Source organism: Notothenia rossii, assembly GCF_949606895.1.
Source record: "Notothenia rossii genome assembly, chromosome: 9".
Taxonomy (NCBI): domain Eukaryota; kingdom Metazoa; phylum Chordata; class Actinopteri; order Perciformes; family Nototheniidae; genus Notothenia; species Notothenia rossii.
The window spans coordinates 6706358-6727194 of NC_136907.1; the positions used below are offsets into that span (position 1 = coordinate 6706358).

General features: G+C 39.2%; 1 protein-coding gene across 1 annotated transcript; it reads right to left on the minus strand.

Moving 5' to 3' along the window:
* Positions 1 to 610: 610 nt before the first annotated feature.
* LOC307018428 (E3 ubiquitin-protein ligase TTC3-like) lies at positions 611 to 20587 on the minus strand (the record flags this gene model as incomplete). The annotated part of the gene is made up of 22 exons (XM_079648662.1): positions 20430 to 20587; positions 18827 to 18900; positions 18701 to 18746; positions 17302 to 17458; positions 17103 to 17184; positions 15895 to 15948; positions 15260 to 15392; positions 11938 to 12023; positions 11685 to 11779; positions 10512 to 10574; positions 10289 to 10343; positions 10021 to 10183; positions 8104 to 8134; positions 7946 to 8018; positions 7811 to 7838; positions 6018 to 6078; positions 5592 to 5676; positions 4353 to 4502; positions 3077 to 3157; positions 1730 to 1839; positions 1507 to 1633; positions 611 to 784 (listed from the first exon to the last, which is right to left on the minus strand). The coding sequence occupies exons 2-22, from the start codon at positions 18887 to 18889 to the stop codon at positions 611 to 613; spliced, it is 1917 nt and encodes a 638-aa protein (XP_079504788.1). The 5' UTR covers positions 18890 to 18900; positions 20430 to 20587.
* Positions 20588 to 20837: the final 250 nt, after the last annotated feature.

Here is a 20837-nt window from a genome sequence, read left to right on the forward strand (position 1 = left end):
GAATAGAAAGCAGTATTCAATGTTTACTTCAGATTAGCTCCACGTCAGAAATGATCATGCTTGTCATATGTCTCTCTCCATAGAGGCTGAATCATCATGTTAATCACATAGCTATCATATGCCTCAAACAGTCCTGATGCTCTTCTAGGTCATCACACATCCTGTCATGTTCACAGCTACAGTTGGGATACCTTTGTTATCATTGTAGGAGCCATATGTTAAAATGTATAGTTAGATATATTTGAATATTATAATCCTTTCTTATTAGTGCCATCATATCATTTATTTGAACAAGCCGTGTGAAATTGACTGCATAGACGACCGCAGCTGTTTTTGTTTACGAGACGTTATAGCCGACGGCAGCTGCTGGTGATTGGGGGTGTGAGAAGGAGTACGAAGCACAGAGCAACATCGTTTTTGACCTGAGGAAATACGTGTTTGTATTTGATACCTTTTTGTTGAAGTAAAGAGTCAAGCAAACTATCCTAAGACGTATCTTGTCCGAGTCATGCTTATTTGCTATCTGTAAATCTAATCTTGGATTACTGGAACTACAATCATGTTACTCTCATATTGGAAGAGGACATTCAGTATTTTCCCAACAATTATGTTACATTGAAAGCTCAATTTGAAGAATAACTAACCAGTGGCTGCGACATACCTTGAAATCTGGGTCCGTCAGGTAGATTTCTGCCTTCATGGGGCAGAGGCAGATCTCCAGTCGACAGATGGCGTCAGGCGGAGGAGGAAATGTACACAACTCTATAGCTTGCTCAAGCATTCCCTAAAAAAACAGAAAACACAAGTTATCAAAATGTCTGAATTCCAACAAAAAAGAGAGAGAAGTGTAAGCTATACTTTGTCAGACGCAAAAATGAAGTCTGGCGTCCAAAAATACGTTGAATAAATCTTGCTTTAATAAAGATAGTTATTATAGCATCCACAAATATATGTCTTAAATAATAATAAAAATAGAGCGACCCTCTCTTCCACACACTCCTCACACATACCCATGAAACTGATCCAGCCCGTAATTGATGCAGAAATAATAAGTTAGTAGTAAAAACCCCAATAAATCAGAAGTCCCAACTCTGACATTCTTGGCTCGTACAGATTATTTGATATGGTCTTTTTTATTTATATTGCATCAAATGGAAGGTGCTACTCCTATGTCTATTTGTGTAAATATTTAATGTTAGATGGCAATAACATCTTAACATTTAATGATACGTGCAACTTATCTGAATTTATAGAAAGTGGCTTTTACTACACAATCAAAGCAGTTTTGTTAATACCTTGGAAAATGCCGTTTAATATTTTTTAATAGCCTTAATTTTTGCTTAATTGATTTATCAACTTTTAATACTTTTTAAGACCCCGCGGACACCCTGTAATTGGTCAGATTCAGAGTTAGCAGAGTGGGTGTTGTTATTATTCTTCTTATAGCTATAACGATGCTCACATTCGAGTCATATCATCTTTATGCACCAACATACGATGACATACCTTGAAATAGTCCGGCTGCGTTTCTTTGACTATCTCATTGGTGAAAGGCCAGGTGAGTTTACCCGGCGTTATTTTATTCTTGACTGTCTGCAGGGAATCTGAAAACTGCTTCAGAGCCACTGTAAACCTGTCAGGACAAGAGGAAGAGTAGGGAATGTTTGAAACTGCAGAAAAAGGTGCGACATAATGAAACGAAAACTGGGAAAACTGGAAGCCGCCGTACCTGTTCTCCTTGAGAAACACCCTCCCGGTGGCGTAGTAAACCAGACACTGAAAGGTCCGCTCCTCAAATGATTTGATCTTTTCCAGAAGCTTTTGTGCTTCTCCAAGTTCCTGTTTTTAACAAAAGCAAACAAACATTAGAATCTGCAACAACAGGGATTTCCGTACAGTTCTCAATTTCATTTGTATTCTATATCCTCTGCTTTGTTCATTGGCATCATATTTTTTACTTTATTTTCTATTTCCAGTCATAATAATTCCTTATAAAGGCAATGAAAAATGTTGAATATAATGAGAGCCACATCAAGGCTAGAACTTTATAATTCAATCTACTAATATTTGTTCTCAGTTAAGGCGAGACACGGCAGGCAAAAACATCATTTTTCATGCACTGGTTAATTTTGAGATTTTGAGCTATTTTGATTCCATAAAATGTTTTCTTTCAGGCTTTTGGAAGGAAAACGTAAAACAATACACATTTAGATGTTTATTTTACTATAGTTTGTCTATTTGCGTCTGTAGATTTCTCCTTAATTCACCAAAAGTTAGCATTCTACCGTAACATAAAATACCGTGACCGCTGCTTTGTATCAGCAACCAATCGTGGAAGTACAAAGGGGTCTTAAACCAAAAAACTAAATCTCATTGGCTTGTGTCAATTTCAGACAACGTGATTCGTTCAGATGCGTCACGTGGTGTGCTAAAACACTTCCTGGTTTAGCTTTCCGTTGGATATTTAAAATCTCAAAATGGCAAAAGAACAGCGAAAAAAACGTTCTTATAGAAGACGACAATAAGTGTCGATTGCACGAAGCAAGGTTATACAAAAAACAATTGCATATTTAATGAGATTATGGCTCATTTGCATATTTAAAAATGCTATTTCAGAAAACTTGTAATACCAAAAACAATTGTCTTAATGTAAGTAATTAACTGGAGACATTTCTAGCTGATATCTTTAAGTTAAAAAAATGACCCTATTCAGCTGTAGCGTCTCGCCTTAATCTATTAACATTTACGAAAGGCAACAACAACAAAAAATACAGCAAACGTGAAGTCTTCAGATTTCTTGTTTTGTTTGAACCAGAGTAAAAAAAAATACCCTCAAATATTTAGTTTACAACGATATATGATAAAGACAGGCGGAAATCCTCTTATTTAAAAGGACTGGATTTGAAGGATAAAAAGTGATTAGTGTCAGAACAGTTGCCAAATATTTTAGTTATGATCAACTAATCATGTACGCTCTATTCCCTGTAATACATCCATGAGGAGTTTTGCTTCACAGTAATTCATCAAGGCAAAATGTCGGCACTAGAGGAAATCGTCCTTCGTGTATTTAATTTACCTCAGGCTGGCCGATTTCGGTCAGAGCTGCAGCGTGTCCGTACAGCAACAACAAAACATCCAGCGTAGAAAGACCAACTTCCTGCAAGGGAGAACAAATCATATATTTAAAAGGCTTAATATTTGATGTGGTTCAGCATTAAGGAAAACTGAATTAGGGCACCTAATAATTATAAAGCTTTATTTATACAGCACTTTTGTGCTTTACAAAATGACACATCACAAGTTAAAAACAAACAAGACATTCCCCTCAAATTATTTGTTACTTTACAGCAGGGGTCAGCAACCTTTTTGATATGAAGTGCCATTTAAAAAAAAAGAAATCTGATTAGTGTCCCGACGTTCGTGAACTGTCAACGGGGGGACGGGCGCTCGTGAACTGACAACTCGAGAGCGGGGGGAGCCTTGCTGCGAGGAAGCTGTGGACCTCTGTCGTCTGTCAGCGCAACTTACATGATGCCTTTTAAACACATTTAAATAAATAAAGGGCGGTGCCGGTCGTCAGCGAACCAAGCCCGGTCGTCAACGGCCCGTTGACGACCGGCTCGGTTTGCTGACGGCCGGACATACTGTGATTCTCCAGAACACACAGTTGGCCAGTCCGCCCCTGTGTAGCATATTATCTTCGAGGACGGATGAGCAGATCGCCACTGGGCTTTCAACTAAAGACACAGCCACGCAAAAACTGTGGCATGTACAGCTCCTTATGGGTACTGCAATGTGTGAAGTGCGCTAAACCCCTGATCGTTTCAACATGGAGGAAAGCAGCAGAAAGTCGACTGGAGTTCTGCGCTGCGTTGAGTGCATGACTTCCTTCTGCCGGCGGTCTCGTTCTGGATCCGAAAAATATAATTTTTATATTTTGCACACTTATTCCTAGCGTGCCACGCGTGCCAGGGGTGACAGGGGTTGCCGACCCCTGCTTTACAGGTACATGTAACAAAATATAACATTTTATCAGGTTGAGAGACACAAGGAGGTATGATAATAAAAAAATAAATAAAAAAATAATGATTTCTTTCCGACAGATAAGACACAAGACAACTGAGTCGATGCAATGATATAAAGCCCCATAAAACAAAGTGAACATATCGGTACAACAGAAATACATAACAAATACAAAGATATTAGTAATAAAAATGCCATCATTCTAATAAAGGTTAAATGATTATAATTATAAAAAATAAAAATAAATGTTTCTGACATGTTCAATAAATTGACTAATAAAAAATAAAATAAAAAATAACACAAGTGCAAAGTGTTAAATCTTCTGTTACCTTGGCAGTGCTGGTGTCCAGGATGATCAGAGCCTTCCTGAACGCCTGCTCTGCGTTGCGGCAGCGGAGGTCAGTCAGCGCGCTGTGAGCCTCTTGCACCATCACTTTCAACTCTATACACGCAACTGCTTTACTGTCACCGTCGTTCAGCTTCCGAAGACAGAAAACACAACACAGAGACACAGGTCAGTTATTTCATTTAACCTGTTGAGCCCTGAGCCTGTTTTTCAGGTCTGCGGCTCAAAAATGACATTTCCAGAACAAATGACAATAACGTCACTTAAAAAAAGGGGTAAATGAATAATCTTTTTTCTCAAAGCAATGATAAACCTGTGAGTTGGATGTAGAAGTGTCAGAATCAATATAGATGTTTTTATTTTAAAGTAAATTCAGATTGAACATAGCAAAAAAGAAATGTAAATTATAGTGTCCGTTGAAAAATTAAAAATTACTTATAGTGAAAACCACCCTTGAATGATGGGATAGAATAAAAGCTTTAGGAATCCAAACTATAAAATATAATAAGTACCCTGTATCAAGATTGGTGCAAAACAAGTGACCTTTGACCTTTTTAGAGGTTTAGAAAAAAAAACACTTCTGGTGTCATTTGGGTCCGTTTTCCATATCTCTGGAACCCCTCGGTCGATTTTGATGATTGACACCTCTTTTGAACCGTTCGAGCCAATAGAATCGAGGGGAAGTTCCTAAAATCCATCTAAACATTGCCCCTTGGTGAATGAGTGATGCCTAGCCAGAATGCCCAAAACAAGAAGCTGTCATACACTCTAGTAGCTATCGTAGCAGCTAATATGAAATCTCCGTTGTTTACATAAATACCGTAAAGCAAACATTTTTGTTGTTTGTTGTCGTTTTGCCGCGAGTTCTGATCGCTCAGTGATGATACTTATATTTCTGGAATCTGTGGGATCTCAGCTTGCTAACCGATATCTTGTTTGTGCAGATACGATGAGTAATAAGGGGATTTACCGTGAGTTCTGTGCTAAGTCTGTTAGCATTTTGTCGCTCAGGGCTAACTCAGAGCCTTTGTTAGTACCCTTTTGTTTCGTTTAGCTAACATTTTTTGATATTGTCTGAAAGCGGAGTTTCTTCGCGTTAAGTGAGTATGACACATTCATAGTTTATTAAATGTTAAGAAGCCCTCAGACGCCGTTTCTTGCAAGATGTTGCGTTTTGAAAAACAGATGCAATATGTGCGTGATGTGTTCAGTTCAGCCTCACCTGCACTTCAGGCGGACTTCTGTTCTTTGGTTTCTTCTTCGTTGGTGTGCTGGAGTCTCCCTTCCCATTCTTCGTAGGAGGCTCACTGAAAGCACAACATTTAAAATCAGGTAAATACTCTGAAAGGGAAAAAGAAAAATTGAAGCTCTTTAGCTGTAAACGTGAGGATGCATGTTAAAAATGTTTTACCAAAGTACTGCATCTAAATCTTGTTATAGAGGAGATGTGGAACAACTTGCCAAATCAAAGTGAAATGAAAGAACTGATTGAGAAGTATGTGTGATAAATACCAGAACTTTTATCAATCAATCGACAAACTGCACTTATGAAACAATGAGCAGGGGCGGCGGGAATTAACTAGTTAATTAAGAGTAAATGATTTCAAGCAGTGGCATCATCCTTTATAAAAAAACATTTTGTACTAACCTTTTTGATGGTTTGGAGTTTTTAGTACTGCCCTCTGACTGCACAGTCTTTTCATTTTTCACTGAAGAGAAAGAGAGAACGTTGCTCATGAAGTGTTGAACATAACATTATTTGGCTAAAACAGGGCTCCACATTATAAATGGCCCGCTGGCCCGGAAGCACCATCTAGACACAGGCATAACGTGCTTTCCACTTGCCCGCTCGGGCCACTAAAAACATTGCTTTAAAAAACGAAATGGTCCTGTGGTATTGGTATTTTGACTAGCAATTTTGTTAAATTGTTTCGTTTATTAACGCTACAACATTGCGTTTCGTGAAGCTGTTGGGTGAAAAGCAAGCTGCTCCCATGAGTGAGAGCCCGCTCGTTCACTACAGACTTTCGCGCCACCTAACGATTCGCCAAAATGTTTTTAATACCAGCGGTAACCGGCCAAGCGCCTGGCAAAAAACAATCTTAAAATAAAAGAATGTCACCGGAGGAGTTAAAGGAGAGTGACAGGGAGTATGAGAAGAAGAGGGAGAGGAAGTTTCAGCCAGCTTGATCGATGGAGTTGGCTTCAATATGATGATATACACAAGGTCTTCTGTCGGCTCTGTACATCAATGCCGACCTATGCTGACAAGCACGAGAAGAGTAGAAAATATAAAGGTATTGGCTATAGGGAAGTGTCCCAGCAGTTTAGGATAATGAAGGTTCTAATATAATCTATTACACAGCCATTACATTTCTAACTCCTAATGACAGGAAGGCAGAAAGCGCATTATACAAATAATAATACTCGTAATAATGATAATAGCAGACATTTTTTAACAATGACCACAATATCATTATTTTAATAAACCAAATATGAAAAATTCAGGAAAATTAGGAAGAACTTATTAATCAAATGTTGCAGTACAAGTAGTAATGTGTAGTGTTTGCATAAATTACTATTGCAACAAATGTGTTCATTTTCTTCATTATTAGAGTTGATTTTTTTTGGACGAATGCTCTCGGGCCAGTGGTTACAATGGTGGGGCCAGTGGAAATGAAATTCTATTTACCCTTAATGTCTACCCCTGGGCTAAAATTACATCAACGTTTTTAATTTACAGCTACACAAGACACAACACAATATCTATGCCTGCAACTGGTTATTATTTTCAGTGATGATTAGTCAAATGTGACATTTTCAAGTCTCTTTTCAAACCGAGAGGACAAATGAAAGACAGAGGGTGTTTCTCAATCTCGAGTAAAGCTGCTCCAGAGCCACTATTTCAAGCATGCTACGTCATCGAGTGCCGCCGAAGGACTGTTCCAATGTCCAGCATACTTGGAATTCTACCGAGCCCGGCGTACTTTGTTTGGAGAAATTTCGAGGCTGCACATGTGTAGACTCCGCGGTCTTAAAATCCCCACAATGCTTTGCGCACGGACCAATTTCCCCAAATCTGGGGCGGAAAATGTAAGGCGGGGCCTCTCATATGAGCACACCTGCACACTTGCTCGCCTGTTCCACTCTTTGTTTTCCGAATGCCAAGAAGTATTCTTGCCTCGCTCCTGAAGCAAGTGACTCGGAAGACGTGCTACCAAGCAAGCGTACTCGACATTGAGAAACACCCAGAGTATTTTATTAAAGTCCAAAGTTGTGCCTAGATAAAGCTTCACAAATATTTATGTTAAGTTATCTGCACTAAGTCTTTAATTTTGAGTCTGGAGGCACCTACATGCTTTCCAATATTTTTAATGAATATGTATTTAAGAATATGAGAGCCATACTGTGTACACCAGCTAGAAGTTTAAACGAACTCACCTTGTTTTTCTTGTTTAACCACTGGGGTCTGTCAACACACAAGTTAATAAACACCAGTTAATAATTTATAAAAAAAATATGCATTAGTGAATGTTTGCTCACCATAAGATAAAGCCCGAAAAGAGAGTTACTCACTTTACTCTTCGGAGGAGGATCGTTCTTATGAACAGAGTTTACAGACAGCGGCCGTGGCTCCAGTGTTTGAGCTCTGAAAGTGCAAAAAAACAACATCAATTCATGCATCAGCTTTTAATAATCACGTCTGTTAAATGTGGATAATAGCGCCAACATACTTTTTACTTTGGTTTTTCTTAGGTGGTACAACTGAAATCAAAGCACAAGAGCATGAGTTTCATTTTGAAGGGCATCAAAACAAAAGATTAGGGATGAAGTCATACAGATTTGCTAGATTAGATTTCTGTCCATGATGAGCAGTATTCAGGTTTGAGATATAAGTACAGTGTCACAGAAGACAATAAGGAGCATTTACAAGTAAAGACAAATAACAAAATATACATGGACAAAAAAAGAAACCAAAAACAGTGTCAGAGTTTCCGTTAGCCGGTAAAATATGCTGAAGACCGGCAAATCTAAATCTCTCCGGTCAAAATAATTTCCCCTTAGCGCAATACCGCATCAGTTGCGCCACTTATGTGACAGACAATAGTCAATTCTAATGTCTAACACGTGATGTGGAGAAAGACATGTCCTGTATGGATTGATTGTGCGTTGATCTATTGGTAATGCCTTGGGGTTCCGGTGGGCATGTAAACAAAATCATAATGCTGAGCTATACTTTGTGGCCTCACCCTGTTTGAATAGCTTTAGCTAGATCTGATCGATACGAACATAAACGCGAGTGAAGTCTAATCTGACGGGAGAGAGAGAGAGATCAGCTGCTGCTGACGAGTCGACGGTGAGCAAAACACACACGTCAGGTTAGAAAATCACACGTAGCTATTTTACTTAAGCTACCTCTCAAACTACCGTAACTAGTTCTAGATAGGTTTAGTTTTACTGTCGGGTCACTCATTACTGGATCCACGAGCTGCATGAGACTGGCGGGCTGTCAGGAGAGGGAGAGAGCACTCCGTTTGTTATTCCTGTGTTATTGTAAATTACTGTTCACTTTTGAATAATGTAGTTAATCTACTATAATTAGTTTGTTTGATATTGAATGTCAATAGTAGCATGACCTTAAAGGTCCCATGTCATGGCCATTTCTACTGATCATAATTCCATTGTTGAGGTCTACTAGAATAGATTTATATTGTGCAATGTTCCAAACTCACATTGGTTTCTCAAACAGCATCTCTGTATAGTATGTGTATTCAGTCTCTGTCCTAAACGGCTTGTTGGAGCTCCTGCCCCCCCCCCTCCCTGTGAGCCCAGTGGCCGTCTGCGAGACAGCGAAACCATCCTGAACACACACACCCGCAGCCTGGCTGGGAGTGTGTGTGTGTGTGTGCTTACACACCGACTCACAGCCTCGCGGCATCCCGCCATCTCAGGGAGGAGAAATCGACAGAGCTGCAGCAGAGAAAAGATTGAATGTGTGTGTGAGGAAGTCCGGATTGGTACATTTGGACCAATCCACGGAGGGGTCGTCGTTACGTAACTTGGTTCCCGGAAGAAATAAATTGAAAGAGAAAATCCCCAAAAAAACCTTCATAACAACAAGGGGACGGGTAATAACCGGAAAAGCATGACATGGGCCCTTTAAAGAAGTAGAAAGGGGTGGTGGCTGAAATCTGAGTGAGGATTATGATGTGATAATTTTTCAATTGAAATGTATTCCATAAGCAGGTTTTTTAAAAATTGTGATATTGCTTTTGTGTCGTGATTTCCAATTCATGATAGTTTTGTTTGCAATGATTAGGGCTATGGGCAGAGTTCTACTTGATGTTATGTTGATGTTCCCATTGGAAATGTCTCCTAGTAAACAACAGGTTTGAGATCTTAAATTGAAGAAGGGACAATCAACTAACTAGTCTACAATAGAACCTCAAGATGTGATTTGAAATGTTTCCTGTTATTCTTTACACCGTAGAGCCAGACTGTTTACTGACAGCTTAACTAAAGTATAACGTGTCGACAGTGGAGGCATTAGTTTGCACATTTAATTAAAACTCTCAACCTCCAGCACCTTTGCCTTTTCAAATGTGACGCATGTCGCTGCTGTGAACATGAGACGAGTGCAGGGAAAATACCTTTGGGCTCTGGCATTTCCAATAAGAATTTCTCGTATTGGTCTTCCAGGTCTTTGATCCCGTCTCGGTTGTCTTTACAAAGACCCCGGGCTAATACGTTAGCTTCGATAGCCTTTTTCACCTCGCCCAAGTAAAACAAAGCCTCACAGAAGCGGAAGTGGCCCTGCAAAACAAAACCGTGATTTACATTTGAACTCCTGATTACCATTTCAAGAACTTACAACTCGATCAAAATGAATCTCACACAGCTCATAAAAGAGATAAGTACCTTCACCCAGAGTGGCTTTATCAGAGTAGCACGTTTTCCATCAGTTACCGCTTTGCTGTAAAAATCAATAAGTCATTTTAGCATTAAAACACATTTCCTTTCCAGTCCACCATTCACTCTTGCTTTAGTGTGGGACGTTGAACACTGACTCATCACAAGGTCAAACAGACGTCACTTCTGATACTTCATGCATTCACCAATGAGAGGAATTAGTGATACTTACAGATATTTTTTACATCGGATATAGCATAGCGCTCGGTTTCCATAAATGAAGTGGTTGTCAGGGCTGGATGGAGGAGAAGAACATTTGAGTCACAAAAGTACAAGTTTACAATCTATATAAATAGCCTGCTAATACAGATTTTCTCTGTAACACTTATGGCGCTATTCCACTGCAGCACGGTTTAGGCGTGCCGTGCCAAATCCGGCCCGTTTTTTTTTATTTATTTTTTTTATTGCGTTTCCAATAGGGATAGTTCCGGCTCAGGGCTACCTTTTCACAGTTTTTCTGGCACTGCAAAATCGTGGTTCTCTCCGGGTCAACAACCGGGCTGAATATGCTAAACTAGTGACGTTAGTGGCTACAACTACAACGAACATATTTTACCGTGATTTTAATTGTAATACACGTTTCAAAAATGATGCCGAAGTAACAACATACTGATACCGGTTAGTAAAAACCATGAATTAATGCTTTGACTAGTCTGCAGACAGACGGCAGGAGAAACACCTTTTTAAAATATGTGTTTACTGAATGGAGATTGGCTAAAATAACGTTGTATATGCTCCGACCGTTCACACTCACAACAACGGCCTACAGACATAAATAAACCAGCGACTGTATTCTCCATGACACAGACAGTCTGTGGTTTGTACTTGTTTCACTTGTCTAGTTTCTGAACAGATATGAGGAGCTGTGAGCTCTGAGTGCTAACAGCTAACGGCTGATGTTGGTTTTTTGGTTCTCATTGAAGATGACGTCACGGCTCCGCCTAAACTGCGTTACTATAGTTACCGCCCCAGTTCCTAAACGGTAATGGAAACGCAGCATAAAGTGAGCCTGGTCTACCGAGGCCTAACTATACCGTACTAAGCCGTGCGAGGCCCTGCAGTGGAAATGCGCCATAACACTCCACTACACACACCAAGGCCTTCTTTTGAGGTTGAACCTTGTGTTTGTAAAAATCTGTACCACTCATATATTGTTTAAAAAGAGTGTCAACAAAAACATAAATACTTCAACTTCACCGGGAAAAGGTTGTACTATTTTATTGCATTATTGTAAATCATGTGAAAACAAAAACATAAAAAAATGTTGCAACCACGGTTACCTTAAAAACAACACAGTTTGAAGTTTCATGCATTAACTTTTAGAAATAAATAAAATATTACTTACTATAATTTGATGGCTTTAGAATAATACTTCACAGCTTCTTCAAACTGCATTTTCTTGAAGTTCTCATTTCCTTTCTTCTTCATTTCTTCACTTTTCTGGAGAAGGAACACGACAAACCAAATATTTTAATTACTCATTAGTTGAAAACATACTTTTCATTAATTCTGCCTTCAACTTACATGTGTCTGTGGCAAATAAATACATACAAAGCCTGTTATTTCAGAGAGACCGCCGTAGATGTTATTTGTCTCACCTCTATTAGATAGTCAGCCGATCGAACATTCAGCGCCTTCATCGTCTTCACCGAGTCAGAGCCCATTTGCTGAATGTACTTTGCAACTGATGGAAGCAAAAGAGGAGTGTTTGTTATAATCCACACACAAGGCTCACTGTTTACACACCACATCACATAGAGTGGTGAGTTAGCATTTTACCACTAAGGGTTCCAAAGTCAATTGGATTTTGGAAAATAGCTTGAAATAAGATCTGTGGTTGACACAAATTGAAAAGATGGCTCACGTGTTGCTCTACGGCATTAAATACATCAGCAGTGACCCCACTGGTGATTTTTGAAGAGTTTACGTGTCTGAAAAACGATGGTTGTTGTTGGGAAAATACTGAATGTTCCTTCTATATCAGAGTAGCACATGATAACAGAGGCCCTACGTAGATGTGTACGTAGCCGGGTGTATGACTACATGGGTGACGCTCATGAGACACTGTGTTGAAGTTATGATAGCTATGTTCCTAAGATTGGCATGATGACACAGCCCCTACAGAGATAGATGACGTCATGTGTATTGCTTGCAGGCCTTCGCTAATCTGAACTAATGTCAGAATACTGCTTTGAACCAGTATTCCTCCATCTTGTTGACTGCAACACCCTCTCTTGTATAAAAGCATATCAAGGACTATTTGTCCCACGCAGCCCTGTGTGTGATGGATAATAAATACATGTATCGTGATATTGAAGACCAAGCCGGTGACGAGTGATATTTTTCTGAACAGTTTTTTCTTAACAGTTGTTACCAAGTGGCTGAATAGGAATACAGAAGTTGTCGAGGACGTTGTACGTCATTACGCCGAACACGTAAACACTCCTCTAAGTTTGTTTGCCCTGTTGTGCTTGAAAGCAAGTACCTGCCTCCTGCAAACTGTTCAAACAAACGCTTCAACTTGTACCATTTTGAATCTGTAGTTTTGAATATTGATCTTAAGTTGGCGTGACGTTGAAGTCGTGTGACCCTGCTGTAGTTCCTTTATAGCACAACGTTAGCATTTTGCTTCTGGGCGATTAGATTTACGATTCGAAAATTATAAAAGTAGGGTGGACATGTGGAGATTATCCGGCTGACCAAAACGTGCATTTATCAAACAGGTTCGTTTCCCACAGACCTTATTTCGAGCTATTTTCCAAAAGCCTATGGAGAAATCTCATTGCTTTTATGTCGAAGGAACCCATGCACAGTTTACTTCCGGGTCGGCCTACAAAAATACGTCATCCCTGCACCTCTCTATACTGCACATGAATCATGTTATGTGTTCATAAGAAGAGGAACCTTTACTTTATCCCCAAGAGGAAATGTGGGTATTCACTCCGTACAAAACACACATGCACACAAAGTAGGTCTGAGTGGAAGAAAATGGACGACTGTCTGCCCCTTTTAGGTTTTAAATTGAGCATTTCCTTATCTTGCCACATTTAAAAGCTGCGTGTGGGTGATAAGTCGTGGCTGCGCATGTTGCCATGGTGCTGCTTGACAACACAAATATTTTTAAATATGTAAAGTGGCATCATGCCAGATGGCAGCAGCTCTGTGACTTGTATAATGTATGCATTGTATTCTATGTCTATAGTAGTAGTTTTGGTCTCTTTCTTATCGGGTTGTCAAAATAGGGTAACAGGCGCTGCACCTTCTTACTTTCGGCGTGCGCCCTCATACCAAAATGCCAATTGTCCCTGTAAAATATTAAAGTGACGCCAGAAAACGAGGTCTATTTGACACGATTTTCACTTTTTTGGAGTAATAATAGAGTTTTTGAGGAACAGAAATATGAATGTGATGCTCTGATTCTGGCATCACATTAATATTTCTGTTCCTCAAAAACTCTATACCGGTAATTACTTTTTGCACCCGACACTTTTTACGCTGCTATGGACAATCTTGCACTAATGTACATCCACAAAGATATTGAAGTGACTGTTATTTTGTATATATTGATTGTTATTGTGTTTTGTATCTTAATGTGTGCATATGTGTGTTGATTGTGTATATATATATATATATATATATATATATATAGGATATACATATTTTATACATATTTGTATTATATTTTTGTATTCGGGATTGTTGGAAACGTTATTTCGATCTCTCCGTCTATACACACAAACTGAAAGATTGACATTAAAGTTGACTTTTGACTTTGATGTGTAGCAACTAGGGATGCTCCGATCGCCAATTTTGGGGCCGATCGCCGGAATCAGTATCGGCCGATACCGATCGCCGATCCGATCGAGTGGGCGGGGCCTATGGGGATCTTCCATTTAAAGTGATGTTTAAAACTCAGTTAATGGAGCTCATTCACTGGCGCTTCCACAAACAACAACCAACATAATTATTACATTCAAATGAAGTACATTATTCAAGTTTACATTAACTTTGGATAATATCACGGGAGAAAGTGCTCTCTTTTCCTCTCTCCCCTGACAACCTGTCAGTATCTCATGCAGCTCACTGATCCAGTAGTGAGTGACCCGGCAGTGAAGAATAAAGATATTTATAACTAGTTTTGTTCCAGAGGTAGATAAAATAGCTAAGTGGTTTGGGTCTGACTCTTAGTGTGTGTTTCGCTCACCGGTCCGTCACAGCGGACAGAGCTGCAGGATTTCTGCTTCACACACGTTGCATACCGCTATTTTACTGTCTTTTTCGGACACCTTAAAATACCGGTGAAGAAGCCATCTTGGCGAGCTTGTTTTGAGCACAGAGAAAAGTGTCATGTCTTTTGCGTCATGCAATCGGCTCTCCCGATCGGCATTTTTAGAGAGCATCGATCGATCGGCATAGAGTGAGCATCGGCCGATATTGATCGGAGCATCCCTAGTAGCAACATCGACTATCAGCAGATATACTCCTTATCAAATAATGCGGTGGTTTGTCAGGATCTAATTTCCACATTTAAGCAACTATAAAAAGGATTACAGCTGAGTGACAATTCATTCTTCCATTAGCAATTCAGCCAGCCAGCATCAATGACTTTATATTATACCATTATCTTATACGTGGTTCAACACCTCTATGAGTTTTCAATGTGCATCTATCTGAGTACGGCAGGAAAATCAAACTATACGGCGGCCGTCGAGACAAAGGTTCCACTTAACAAAAGGTGACAACTTATTTTTAAATAACGCTTTTCCTGACTTTGATGTTGGGAGTTATTCCTTGTGAGAAAGAGGGCGTCAAATGCTGCACCGCCCTTAGAGCCCGATTGATTGATTTACAAAAAAACATATATTTTGTGAAAGGATAATGCAAAGTAACTTGTCATCATTGAATTGCTTTGTGTCTCACACTCTGTGAAGATGACGTGCAGCGCTGTGAAGCAGATCTGGGGATGCCCGAGGCTCATGACACGATGCCGGATGCCAGGCTCTCCCGTTCGCTCCAACCAGCACATCGCATCCTTCAGAGCCTCTGGTGTGCGCTGAGGTACAAAGTCAGAGAAATATGTCAAATAGAGAACCATTCAACCATCAACCCTTATATTGGCAGAGGCAGTAGGCATGTATTCAGCGTTGCTCTATCTTTGACACTTGTTGCATTGGACAAAGTATTTTTTATTGAATTTTAATAAAAGATGGGGAAACAGCGGGAATTTCTAAGGATGCATCAAACCACAGATCCAAATATCATCATGGAACTTCATTAACATCTCTTTTAAGCTTCATAATGTGTTACTCATTGCAAAGAGTTTGTATTTCATGGCATCAGATTGCTTTTTTACTTAAAATGTCCAACTGATAAATCGATAAATATAGTTGTATTTTGAGCGCTGACGTATGTCTGCATGATCATTATTATTATTAACCAAAAGCTAGAGAAGAGCAGCAATGCCTCTGCCATTGTTCAAGTACCTTTCCTTGTATTCTATTCATTGATAACCTTTCCGAATATTCAATGCAAACAATCGCTTTTCGCAGACTTACCAAGTTAAACATGTTGCTGATCCAGATAACATGTTTAGTTTGGTCCCTTTTAACCTGGAACAGAGAACCAACAAGAAATGTCAATTCAACGCAGAAAAAAAATCGACTTTGATATATATATTCTGAACAGTTTAGGATTCTTATCTCAGACAGGTTGGTGTTGCTTCTGTATCCAAAAATAACTGAGTAGCTTGTAGTTTAAAGGTCCCCTATGATACTGTTTTTCAACAATATATTATAGGTCTCAGATATATACAGAACCTGTCTCTGATTGGCTGAAACACCAAACAGATCGTTGCAGCATTACCCATAATCCCCTCTGTTTCAGCCCTGTTTCCAAAGGGCTGATTCTCTGTCTGTTACTTTAGATGAAAATAAGGAGCCCCTCCCGCGCCCCTCTGAGGGACATTTGGTTGCGCTAGGACAGTGATTCTCAAATGGGGGTACACAGAAACCTAGGGGTACGTGGGGGTACTGCAGGGGGTACGTGAGGTAAACAAAAAAAAGAAATGTTAATTAAAAAAAAACATGAATTACAAAAATAATCTTAGTACAATAAGTTTAATAGAAAACACTATTTTATATAAAATATAAATGTGTGTATTGTATTTGGTAGTTTTTCATAATATCTCATTTTTGTTCATTGTTTTGTTCAACATATATTACTTCAATTGAAAACTCCTTGTTTTAATTTTTCGTTGTTCTTTTTTTTCATGCATAAAGATGAAAATATCCTTAGTTTGTTGTAATTCATGCATGAAGGAGTTAATAAATCACACTGATAGAACATCACTACATTGTAATTATTTATATAGGCTTTTTCTATCAAAAATGTTTGGGGTCAGTCAGGGGGTACATTACTGAAAAAAGTTTGAGAAGCACGGCTCTAGGAGGAGATTCAGGTGATAAGGGGGGAGGGGTTACCTTGGTCGGTGATTGGCTAATGGTTACACAACACAAAAACTCGTTATGACATCATAAAGTGGCCAAAATCTGATCAGCTCATTTTCAGACAGGTTTTTATAGAAATGGATCAGGACAAAAAGAGAGAATCTTTGTTCCTGAAACTTTCAGTCTCTTTCCACAGAGAGGACACATGTTTATATATACAAGACATGAAGAAGTGGATTTTGCATAATAGGTGACCTTTAAGCTCCGCTTGTTCCATAGTTCTTAGACTATACTGAACTATTAAATATTCAACACACCGTTCCTTTCTCCAAGGCTCTGAGGATGGCCTCTAGTGTCTCGATCTTCTGCAAGTGCTTCATATCCAGATCGTCAGTATCACTTCAAAAGAAAGAAAAACAGCTCAACAATCTTTTAATGGACTAAACATTGAAGATAAAAGTGTTAATAATCGAGGGTTCGAACACGTATTCAGATCCCGATCATAACTGTGCCTACCTTGATATCAGATCTATTTGGTAAGCCCAGCAGGAAGGGTTGCTGGGCTCGTCGCGCTGCAGCAGCAGGGGAAGCCAGAACGCACAAATTCTCATCCGTTCCCCGGCTTTTCTTCTGGTTTCAAGAGGAATTTGACTCCAATTGTCAAAAACGATCTCTAAAAAACAAAGAACATGCAGAATATACAGTTATATTCATCTGGCTGAAGGTACTGTAGAGCATTTACCATCTCAAGTTTGGAAAAAGCCCAATCAATACACAAGAGCCTACTCTATTACAGGAAGCTATTAAACTATTATTTTTTTATCTGCTGTTTGTATTAAGCTCAGAAATCAATAATATGAGTCCTCAAATCTCCTTTAACTTTACGTTGTCTGTACTTTTACGTCTAAAAGATCGAATGTTTTCATTCAGTGAAATTGTTTTAATACTCACATTAAACGAGACAAGTACTGTGCAAGCATGTGGATACTTTAGTATAATACATACATACATACTAGGGCTGTACCCAAATATTCGGTCGTTGGCCTACTATTCGGTTTTCAATCTCGTTATTAGTTTTTCTCTTTTTCTTCTAAATGTATGCCATCAATAAAGGCGAATTGCCACATTCCTATATTTATACTTTTTAAAAATTGTACTGTTAAAATGCGGAAATATATACAATCTCAGCCCCCCCGGTCCCTTTGTAACTGGAAAACTGATAGAATTAGATTGTGGTGTTTTTGCAACTTCGGCATAGGGGATTGGGATGTTTATTGCATTTCGGCTGTCAACTGATTTACTTTCGAAACACCGCTCACTGCTGCTGCTTGCCTCTGTCTGTGTCTGTGTTCTTCGCACCTGCCTGTAACCTGAGAAGGTCCCGCCTGTCTGGCTGGCTGCAGCCCGGAAAATCTTCAGTGTTGATTGACACTTCAATAATAGCCTATCAGATAGCGCTGTGGGCGGGACATTGCTCGTGAACAGGACATTGCTCGTGAACAGTGGTGACTGCAGCCAGAGAAACGGCCGCATCAGAGCAAAGTCGTATCGGCAATTTGATTTAAAAAAAAAAAGTAGATACCGATAATCTGTAAAATGCGGAATATCGGCCTCGATAATCGGCCAGGCAGATAATCGGTCAACCCCTAGTCCAGTTGCCATGATGAAGCTGCATTATCCGCAGTTTAAACAGTAACGTTACACATGATAAAAACGTGCACGTACTCGGCAAATATTGGCTGCTGATTACTACCACCCCCCTCCACGAGCACGCCGAATATCCGAATCTTTGCTGCTGATTCCTACCGAATATCCGGAGCCCGACAAATGGTATTCGGGACAGCCCCAATACATACATACATACAGCACTGGATATCAAAATAAAAAGGTGTATTCAAATCTAAATGTTCCTTACCTTGCGGACGGAGGGCCACAACGGTATCATTTCTGGTCAAAAGTTTCTGAGAAGGATGAATGAAAAGTTGTAAAAACTGAAATTCGATAAGTTGGCAATTTGCTCTTATTTTGATCCACAACTTACAACAGGCGTGCGGTTATGGATCGCTTCCCATTCCTCTCCAATTTCAGAATCAGAGTCTGACATTTTGTCAAAATCTGTATAAAAAAAAAAAACAATGGTATAAATCACTTTAAATAATTCAACGTTACTTTATACTCCTTTCCTGTCCAGGGAACACCAGGGAAACTCAAAGATGAAACAAAAACCAGCTGTTTATCTGAACATATGATGATCTTATAGAAATTATGCACCGTTATATAAAGGAGGTTCATTTAGCACAACCTTTAACATCCACAGCAGTTAAATGCAGTATTCACATTGATTGGCGCCCCCTGAAATTCAATGCTGTTTTTGTAATAAAAATACATATTTATAGCACCAAATTGCAACTTATCTATCTACTGTCACTTTTCACAGGGTATATGCAGGAATCCTGAAGACAAAATGTAATACCTTTTAAGACCCTTTCCTACATTTGAAGACCTCATCGCCACTGAGTTTAAACCGGTTACATTGGCGACACTTTACCTCACATTTACTATATACAGTACCCTATGAAACACTGATGCATTAATCAATAACAATAATCCACAGCTCCTCTCTCTGCTTCAGAGGATTACAAACATATTGATATCCCAACAACACCCCCCGCCCCCCCAGTAAACCTAGGGGAAACACTGTATATAATAGTAAAACACCTTCTTAAAACGTTATCAAGGTTATCATCACTACTTGCATACAGTTTATCTAATAATGAGTTTTACTTGTGGTATTAGTTCCTGTATTGACATTGAACATAATGACTGCACAATGACTTCTTTTATCACACACTTAATATTTATCTTGCCTCGTTCTGTTGTCGATTTAGTTGTCAATGTTGCTTTTTTGCGTCACTTAGCTTTTGTCCTGTGTGTTTGGTGATCTTCCCTTGTTTGAATTGAACTTGTGTCTTTGCTAACCTGTTTCCTACAAAGTACACACACACATTTACTTTACAGTTGTTTAAACGATAGCCAACTTATTGAGGGTGTGGTCGATTACCAAACAACTAGTTTGAGTTGACATCATTACATGTACATTACTCATGCTTTTGGACACTGCACCGAGGGTAACAGTTAGCTCAAATAACAGCAAGTCATTGTATATATAATACATTTTCAACTTTAATGTCTCAGTTGTGATTATAAGAAAGGAAAATGTGAGCAAACAATGTTAACATTAATAATGGCGTAGTGTATTAAAATGCGGGAACACTTATATTTCAAGTAGTTTCGGTTAAACTCGCGGGAATGCTAACGCTTGTTTTTTTTTCAATATGATGTTAGCATTGTTTAGCTCATTAGCCAACCTACGTAGTTTTATCAAAACCATCTTAACAGTTGTTCGTCTCATATAGCAAGGTTAGGAGCTAGTTAAATTGACCTGTTTGGTTGTAAATGTAGTATATCACATACATTGTTTTAAAACACAGCTTTTGTTTAATACCTGTTAATCAACACTACGACACTTTTGTACACGTCGTAGCGCGAGGCAACCGCTCCCGTACCTCGTGAGGAGGAACCAATACACGGTCTTTAAACCGTATGTTCGGTGTTATTTTAGTATCTAAATAGACACAACGTACCTTGATTTAACTAAATGTGTGGACGCTTAGCAGTGTCGGTCGTCTGGGCAGCTCTTGTTGTTCATATTAGTGTGCGGAAGTTAAAAGTGTTCACGCAGTCCCACGCTTATGCGCCTCGCCGAGCCACTTTCTGTCGTCGTCACGTGATGATAGGGCACGTTGCACTTCTTCTTCTCCTTATGTATTTCCAGTACAGACGTAAATGTCGACCCCCTGTGGCCAGTCAAGTACATTAAACTACATTTGATATATTTGAATTTCCACAGAAGTGATGTCTTTATTTATTATGTTAGGATTGCAGTGATCTTTGAAGGCTATGATTCGTTCCTGAAGTATAGTTCAGCTGCATTATTCTCGGTTAATGAGAGAAAAGAGGCAACAAGGGGTCAACATATTCATGGTAAGTTT